Raw genomic sequence first — 9388 nt, forward strand, 5'->3', positions numbered from 1 at the left:
GGCAAAGCTGTGCTGGAGTACCCCCGGGCAGGTCTACCTGTGTACCCCCGGGCAAACTTACCTGTGGCCAGAGGCTGTGGCTCTAGCATTGAGTTAGTGTGTGTGTGTGTGTGTGTGTGTGTGTCGGCTGCTTGAGTGACTCTGAGTTTAATAATGTATGGAAGCAGCCATGGGAGAACTCCGCCTAGGAGACCTGCAAGCAGCAGCAGCAGCTGTGACATTTATGTATTCATTTTGCCAACACAGATATATGGTCTCCATCATGACGAGGAAATACTTCATTCGGTGTTGTGGGTTTATTGGGCCACTTCAAAGCTCAATGCGCAATCACAACCATCTGTTGACTGCGTGTGTTCATGCCTTCCAAATGAAGTAATGAGTGGGTTTTATGGGGTATGCTGTCTCAGGAGAATGTCACCTGCATAGCCTGGCTAGCGTGTTTTTTTTTAACGGGACCTGAAAATTGTTCCCCCATCATTAGTGGAAGAATGAGTATGTAGAGAAACAGTCAAATAATAATCATAGCATGAGTGGACATTAACACATTAAGTGGGGTATTTAGAGTAATATCTGTAGTATATAGTGGGGTATTTAAAGTAATATGTGTAGTATATCAAAGTCATGTTTTATTGTATATAGTGGGGTATTCAGAGTAATATGTGTAGTATTCAGTTGGGTATTTAGGCCAAGCTGTCGAGCCAATCAGCATACTCTTAGATGTGACTAAAGACTCATTCCCTGAGAACGTTCAGTCTCATTCAGCTCCGCTAGCTAACTTACAGTACCAGCTATCAATCCAGTTAGCTGGACACCCCACAATATTCCTATATTCCCACAATATTTCTATATTCTATATATTCTAGGTGTCTTATCCACGTCCAACCAAATAATGCAACGGGCCCCTACAGTTACTGTTACACTCCATTACAACTATTCACAGCCTTCTTGCAGCCTCATTTAGCCCTACATCTGATAAAGTGGTAAGAGAGTTGACATTAGACTGTTGTGTCTTTGTTTCTGAATGTCTTCCTCCGGTTCATTCTGCTCTGACATGAGCGGCCCCAATTGATTGATTGATTGCTGGGAGGGATCGATGAAACAAGAGGCTGGGTTCAATGATGCTGGAGTTCTGTTCAAGATTTTAGTTAAATGCGTGGCTCCTCTTTGCTTTTGCTGGCATCTTGTGGTCATCGTGTGTAAACACACTATACATGTCTATATCATTTCTGATTGGTGAAAATATCCTCGTAAAAGGGAATTACGTCACTGTGCTATTAAGACAAAGAAAAGGCGTGATGACAGTGGCAACGTTGATTTGAGACTGGCAAATGTATCCATGCCATCGTTTAGAATATGTTTTATCCCTGCAAAGACCTGTCAGTGGGTGGCTAAATTTGACCCTCGTGATACCCTGCTGTCTAAAGTCATGAGAGCGCATGTGCGCATATGGCATAGCAGAAGTGGGAGAGCTATACTGTACTGGGAGAAAACAAGGTGAGAACATTATGTTCTTTTACATGTAATGTTACCTATGTAAGTCATACATAACTTATTATATTCATCAGGAATACATGTAACATATTTGGAGTTTTTTGTAAATGCGTGTCATTTCGATTTCTCATGTATATTATGAAGTTATTTACGGACACTGGGAGTGAATCTGATCGAAACAAAAACAAGAGTTGCGCCAGCTTTGGCTGGTATCGACAAGTCGTTTAAAGTGTCTGCTTCGCGCTGAAAGTGTATAGGGAGTTAAGCGTACCTTGTAAATTGTTTTGGAGATTCATTGTCGATTATTGTCAAACATTATAGATACTGTCGTTATGAGTGGTTAGTGAGCAAGGATTGCAGTGTTTTGTTATTATGTAACTAAGCTAACTTTAGCTAGCAGCTAGCTAACCTCAAGTGTGGCAGCGAACGTCAAACACGATATCGAAATGACAGTTGCATTATCTAGGTTTTTAGTATTTTGTTGCAAATTAATCACATATTCTATGATCTCCGTTGGTTGTGTAATACTCACTTGGTGTTACCTAGCATAGCTAGCTAACCTCACTAGCCAGTTAGCTAACGTTAATCATCATGTTACATCGTGTTGCTTTTTCTTGGTATGTTTATATAGGGTTAGGATTTATACTGCTGCTAGTGATTTGTTGATTTACCATCTCTCTTTATTTTGAAGCATCAAAACACTAGTCTTTTGCACTTTCCGTGGAGCTTGAAGGAGAAGCTTCACAAGGATGGCAAGTGTAAGTTTCCAAAACCATGTACACATAACTAACAATAATATGAGCTGCGTGTCTGTCAGCGTATGTGTTACATACCTACCCCCCCCCCCACGATGTGTCCATAGGTGCTGTGCCGTAGAGCGAGACTGGTGTCACAGATCTCCGGGATTCACGGAGCCCAGAGGGTGCCTCCTGCCCGAGCATTCTCCGCCGCTGGGTCGTCGGGGTCGGACGAGCCCTATGTTGTTGTATCGTCACAAGATACAGGTGCCAGTTCCTGAACTATCACTTCAGTTGTATCGTCCTTCTTTGTATTGCAAGTGGCTACATATGCTTTTACATATAAATAGAAATGAGTGTCGGGTTTTGCACATGTAAACTCAAGCAGAGTTGCCAACTTTCAAGGCTGACTGTATTTGACAGCTGTAATTTTTTGGAGTGAGATGCATTAAGCTCGTGGATTTTTTTTCTTCAAGTTGGTGTCAGACAAGATTTTAAAGCATGTAGGTAACTCTGCATCAGTAGCTATCACTGTTGTTTACATGTTGTTGTTTACATGTTTGTTTATTATGTCAGCAGGACCCAGAACCATATGGCCTGATGAGCACATGGGCCCATTCGGTCAAAAGGATCAGCGGTTTCAGTTGCCAGGCAACGTAGGCTTTGCCTGCCATCTAGAGGGGACAGGACCCTATAAGAAGGGCCCGGTCCACCGGACGGTCCCTGATGTTCTGACCTCCCCGTCCAACAGTGAGAGACACGAGTTTGTGCTGGCACAGTTTGTGTCTGAGTTTCAGGTAGGAGAGAGAGTCTCAGTGTGCCGATGCATTTAGTGATAATCCATGCTCTAATCAATCCTCTTGTGAACTGTTTTTTTTTTTTTTTTTGCCGTGTGGCATTCATGGATGTTTTTGTGTCTTTTGAAGGGAAAAGAGATTCCTTTGGTCGCCCAGAGGGTGAGCAGAGCGGAACAGTACTTTGACCACTCAAACATCGAGTGCTCAATGCATCCGTGCCCAGAGCTGTTAAAAAAAGGTTCGTCGCTTATCTCTGTGTTGTTGCTGTGAACTGTGCTGAACCAGGAAAAGTCTTAATATATGCTTTGTGATGTGATGAGGAACGAGTGCATGATTCATGATGGTATGTACACACTTTATAAATGTGGGCTCTGGATCTGTGATATGCCAGAAGTCAACTTGAAAACAACTCTGGGAAAGTATGATGCAATTCTTGAATCATGCAGTATCGTAGTCTACCACAAGAGTAAACTCTTATCAATGAAGGTGTGGGATTATGGTGATGACACATGAACTCGCTATGTGTTTGATTGTCATTCTTGCCATCCTATGGATGTGTGTCAGTAAATTGGGTAAAGAAGAGTATTTGATCCATTGGATAATATCATGAGTCCTCCATTTTGAAGACCCAACTCTTCAGAGAGCACTTCCCGTCCTAACTGCCACTTCGACAAGTGCTTAACTTGCAATTACAGCAGTTACATTTCTGCACTTCTTTTTCTTTCTATTTCATTTTTTTTATATATTTCTTATGTAAAGTAGTATTTATTGTTACACCAGGTTCTATTGCTCGTAGCTTGACTATTCTCTCCCTTGTGCGTCGCTTTGGACAAAAGCGTCTGCTAAATGACTTAATGTAAATGTAAATTTTGTGTTTCCTCTCCAGAGTTGGAGTTGTTTTTCCCAGCAGCACCTGCGGGTAGTCTCATGGTTGTCACGGTGACACAGAAGACCCTGGGAATAGAAGGCGAGGACTTGGACCTAGAAAGACAACAGCTCTTAGATAAGGTGGGTCAGGTTGACACACATGTTGCATTTTCTCCAAACGATGGAGTCTGTAATACATGTAAGATTTTGTATTACAGTGATTCATGAACTGAAACATGAAACATGATATTCCAAGCAATTGTTTCATATAAATCCATTTCACTGTAACTAAGTATGGCTTGTCATCTCTAAGTAATGTTCAGATGTTATGCTTGATAATATTTGAATAAACATAAAATGGCTGATGAAGATAATGCATCTAATGCATCTATGTGCTGATTTGGGGCTGTTTTGCAGTTTGTGAGCGGTGCTAAAGAGTTATGCTTCACCTTGTGGAGAGGTGGATTCTGGGCCGACTTCATAAATCCCACCACGGGACAAGCGGTGAGCCTCATCTTCATGTTCCCGACATCCAAAACACTTCTGTTTGTGTGTCTAAACACATGCATGTCATGAAACACTGTGTCTGAGGCAGTCCGTGTCAGAGCCAGTAGAGGTGGATATAGGCCACCGTTCTTCAGAGCGGTTTGGTGACTGCTCACACGTTGGCCTCTTTATTCAGTTTACCTGATCTTGCATGGAGATGAATCAGGCTAACACCCATTGGGGTGTCCTTATACTCTCTTATACCCTCTTATCCTATACTTATACGCTTATACTATACTTATACCCTCTTTTAGTATACTTATACCCTCTTATACTCTCTTAAACTATACTCATGCCCTCTTATACTATACTTATACGCTCTTATACTATACTTATACCCTCTTATGCTCTCTTATATTCTCTTATCCTATACTTATACCCTCTTTTAGTATACTTATACTCCCTTATACCCTCTTATACTCTCTTAAACTATACTTATACCCTCTTTTAGTATACTTATACCCTCTTATACCCTCTTATACTCCCTTATACCCTCTCACACTATACTTATACCCTCTTATACTGTACTTATACCCTCTTTTAGTATACTTATACCCTCTTATCCTATACGCTCTTATACTGTACTTATACCCTCTTATCCTATACTTATATGCTCTTATACTTATACTGTACTAATACCCTCATACACTATACTTATATTCTCTTATACTCCCTTATACCCTCTTATACTATACTTATACCCTGATGTATTTTTTAATGATACATTGTGACTCAAGTGTCATAGTTATGGTAAGATCCTCATGGAAGACTGTAAATGGTAAATGGACTGCATTTATATAGCGCTTTTCTACTCCTAGTGCACTCAAAGCACTTTACATGTTAATGCTACCGATTCGTACATCGATGGCGGAGGCTGCTATCTAAGCTGCCAAGGATCGAACTAGCGACTAGCTAGGATAGCTATATCATGCCCTATAAATGGTAAATGGACTGCATTTATATAGCGCTTTTCTACTCATAGAGCACTCAAAGTGCTTTACACATTTATATAGCACTGTTCTACTCTTAGAGCACTCAAAGTGCTTTACACATTTATATAGCACTGTTCTACTCATAGAGCACTCAAAGTGCTTTACACATTTATATAGCACTGTTCTACTCATAGAGCACTCAAAGTGCTTTACACATTTATATAGCACTGTTCTACTCCTAGAGCACTCAAAGTGCTTTACACATTTATATAGCACTGTTCTACTCCTAGAGCACTCAAAGTGCTTTACACATTTATATAGCACTGTTCTACTCCTAGAGCACTCAAAGTGCTTTACACATTTATATAGCACTGTTCTACTCCTAGAGCACTCAAAGTGCTTTACACATTTATATAGCGCTGTTCTACTCCTAGAGCACTCAAAGTGCTTTACACATTTATATAGCGCTGTTCTACTCATAGTGCACTCAAAGTGCTTTACATGTTAATGCCTCAGACATCTACCCTGTATGTCAAGATGGTTTCAATGTAAAATGTAAAATGTAAATTTCTTTCATGACTTAATTTGCCTTTGCTACCCTTATATGAGAGTGAATAGAGCGTTTGCTGTGAGTGTAGTGTTGTTAATAGTCTGCTCCCTTCATTTGAGAGTGGATATAGCTCTTGCCGAGTATAGTGTTCTTATAGTCTGCTCTCATCTCCTCCCGTCCTCAGCACTTTGGCTACACCTCCAGCGACAGCGTCCTAAAGATGGCGGAGTCCGTGCGGCACTTAGGGTTCCGCATCGAGGAGCTGGGCTCGTGCAAAGTCATCCGGCACGTCTTAACGGGCACGCATGCGTTCGCAGGAACCCTGTTCACCAACGCCCCCTCCAACAGCCACATCATGGAAAGCCTGCAAGGACACTCGAGTGCGTATGAGGAGGCGGACATTTAACCTTGTAACACTTCAGTGAAGCACGTACACACAACACACACACACACACACACACACACACACACACACACACACTAACACACACTCAAACTGTGATTCGCTGTTCTTACAGCTGGTAGTTGGCCTTGGTGAACTTTGAAATAAAAACAAGGACATAGCCATGACATAAATACACATCGGGATCTGTTAAGAGACCCTTCTTTTGCAAGGGCAGCCTTCAGTGCTCGTGTCCTGTTGCTCCTCCACGACTGAGCAGCTTTATCACTAACCACACTTGAAGTCTCGTCCACCTGAGGAACAAGGGGTCCCCTCCCCATACTTGAACCAGCCAAAGGACGGTGCTCTGGCGGTCTGCAGAGCAGCTCTGTTGACCTCATGGTGTTTGACTCCTTGGCAGCTGATGATTACACACTTTTATCATGTCTATCGAGTGGTTTTAGTGTACCGTGTGTAGACTTGTGGATTAGACTGAGTGCTCCCCGTGCTTGAACTAAGCACTAGGCGTGGAAGCTCTCCTGCTGCTGGGGTTGACTGGCGTGTGTGAGATGCAGATCCCATCTGTCATACACTGGGTGTATTATAACAAAGGGTTCCGCCAGTGGCCAGGACCAAACCCCCAGAGCTGAAGGGTGTTTGTGGTTTCCTGACACACCTGGGGAAGTTAACTCTGAGTAAATGGTAAACATCTTGATAGAAGAGCCCTTAATAGAAGGACTCTGTTTTACTAGGAGTATAAAACCCTCTATTAGGAGGTTTACCACTTACTTGGCCAGGTTTGTCACTAAACCACATACTTGGAATGGCCCCCCTGGTGCTGGAGATGCAACGCTTTAAAAACTAGCCAGGGGGCGCTGTTGAGCGTTAAGTTGAATTGTTCCGGGTGAAATGCACAGGGGTGGACATGATGTGTCCCAGGCTCAGGGTGCTTAGTGCCCACGTGTACCAGAGACATTTCAACTCCGTGAGGTTTTTTTTCTTAATTAAAGGGAAAGTGCATAAGACGTGTGGAGTGGTTCATTTAAATGTGTTCGTGTCTTAAAGGTGTAGTCTGCTATTCTAACCCAATACACTTTTTGGCAAATTCAGCGAATCGCTCCTACAAGTGGACTGTACCTTTTAATGGCTACCTGTGAGCCACACTGAGGCTTTGATTGTTTTTCAAGTGGACTACACCTTTAATGGCTACCTGTGAGCAACACTGAGGCTTTGATTGTTTTTCTACTTTTTGCTTTCCTGGACAGCATCTGCCCCTGTAATAGTATTTACCCCAGTAAATACCCCATCAGCTTCATTCAGATCTTGTATAAATGTATACTTTAATTTAATTCAGATCTTGTATAAATGTATACTTTAATTGAATTCCCCATAAGCTGATAATAATAATCTTCTGAGTTTTCCTCAGGGCATTTTGAGTTTCAGAAACATTACAAAAACCTGACTAGCAAACTAGCAATCATTCTTTAAATTAACCTGCCATAACTTTGTTATTTTTATTTTTATTTATTTACCATTTATGGGCTTATCCAGGTGTACACACGGACAACAACAAACATTTGCAATAAGCGCTAACAATGTTTAAATGTTTAAATAATACTAGTCAGAAAATGCATGTAAAAAGTTTGGCACATGGTACAAGCTGTAAGCTACATGCAAAATCGTCACAAGTAGCTATGTTGTAAAAAAATAAATACTATATATGTACATATCACACACCCAAATAACTTCTTTTTAACAGTTTGACCAAGATAAATTGTAAGTTAAAACTGGCTCATTCACTTGTCTTTATAAATTGTTACAGATTTTTTTTTAAAAGCACAAAATATAATACTGTCCAAAAACAAACAATAAATTAACAATACCGAAAAGTATAACTTAAATCTGCGACCGACTCATGAGAGACTGTGTGTGAGCAGAACCACGCTGATCCAGAAGGTCCATACTCATGAGAGAATGTGTGTGAGTGAGTAGGAGAACCTCATGAGAGACTGTGTGTGAGTAGCAGAACCACACTGATCCAGAGTGTGTGAGTAGGAGAACCACACTGATCCAGAGGGTCCAGTGTCGTGAGAGAGTGTGTGTGAGTAGGAGAACCACGCTGATCCAGAGTGTGTGAGTAGGAGAACCACACTGATCCAGAGGGTCCAGTGTCGTGAGAGAGTGTGTGTGTGAGTAGGAGAACCACGCTGATCCAGAGTGTGTGAGTAGGAGAACCACGCTGATCCAGAGGGTCCAGTGTCGTGAGAGACTGTGTGTGAGTTGGAGAACCACGCTGATCCCTCATGAGAGACTGTGTGATGTGTGTGTGAGTAGCAGAACCACACTGATCCAGAGGGTCCATCCTCATGAGAGAGTGTGTGTGAGTAGCAGAACCACGCCGATCCAGAGTGTCCAGTGTCGTGACAGCGCCGCGGTTCTGTTGAGGGGGGAGGTGGTGGTGAACACGGCCGAGCTCTCGTTCCTCGGCACCGCCATGTTGCAGATGTTACCCTCACAGCAGGCTGTGCAGACCTGCAAACAGCCAATCAAATCCATTCAAGGACCGGTGCAGACTGCAAACAGCCAATCAAATCCATTCAGACTGCAAACAGCCAATCAAATCCATTCAAGCGCCAGCATTAAGCGGTGCAGACTGCAAACAGCCAATCAAATCCATTCAAGCACCAGCATTAAGCGGTGCAGACTGCAAACAGCCAATCAAATCCACTACAGCACTTCACTACAGGAGTGAGGAGTGTCGATGATTAAACTGATATGAGTCAGTTTAATTTGTTAGAAGGATAGATAGCTACGCTATACTGAAGATTAGGCAGAGTACTATTAACTCCTGTTCAATATGCAATTATGACTAATTATCAGACGTGATAAGAACGCCATGATAACTGTTTCAGATCTTAGTCGACACTGTGACTAATTATCAGACGTGATAAGAACGCCATGATGACTGTTTCAGATCTTAGTCGACACTGTGGCTAATTATCAGACGTGATAAGAACGCCATGATGACTGTTTCAGATCTTAGTGACGATGTGTGGTTACTTCTGTACCTTTAAATTCCATGGAAA

The 9388-nt window shown here is 42.1% G+C and overlaps 1 protein-coding gene across 2 annotated transcripts; it reads left to right on the forward strand.

Moving 5' to 3' along the window:
• Positions 1 to 1282: 1282 nt before the first annotated feature.
• Positions 1283 to 6467, forward strand: mmadhca (metabolism of cobalamin associated Da). 2 transcript variants are annotated; one of them, XM_031558689.2, is made up of 8 exons: positions 1283 to 1494; positions 2183 to 2249; positions 2354 to 2495; positions 2805 to 3025; positions 3155 to 3263; positions 3912 to 4033; positions 4310 to 4396; positions 6105 to 6467. In XM_031558689.2, exons 2-8 carry the CDS (start codon positions 2241 to 2243, stop codon positions 6324 to 6326), a joined length of 912 nt encoding a protein of 303 aa, XP_031414549.1. In that variant the 5' UTR covers positions 1283 to 1494; positions 2183 to 2240; the 3' UTR covers positions 6327 to 6467. The 2 variants fall into 2 exon arrangements, with proteins under 2 accessions (XP_031414549.1, XP_031414550.1); XM_031558690.2 differs by having other exon boundaries at positions 1284 to 1494; positions 2808 to 3025.
• Positions 6468 to 9388: the final 2921 nt, after the last annotated feature.

This window comes from Clupea harengus, chromosome 21 (genome assembly GCF_900700415.2).
Source record: "Clupea harengus chromosome 21, Ch_v2.0.2, whole genome shotgun sequence".
NCBI classification, from domain to species: domain Eukaryota; kingdom Metazoa; phylum Chordata; class Actinopteri; order Clupeiformes; family Clupeidae; genus Clupea; species Clupea harengus.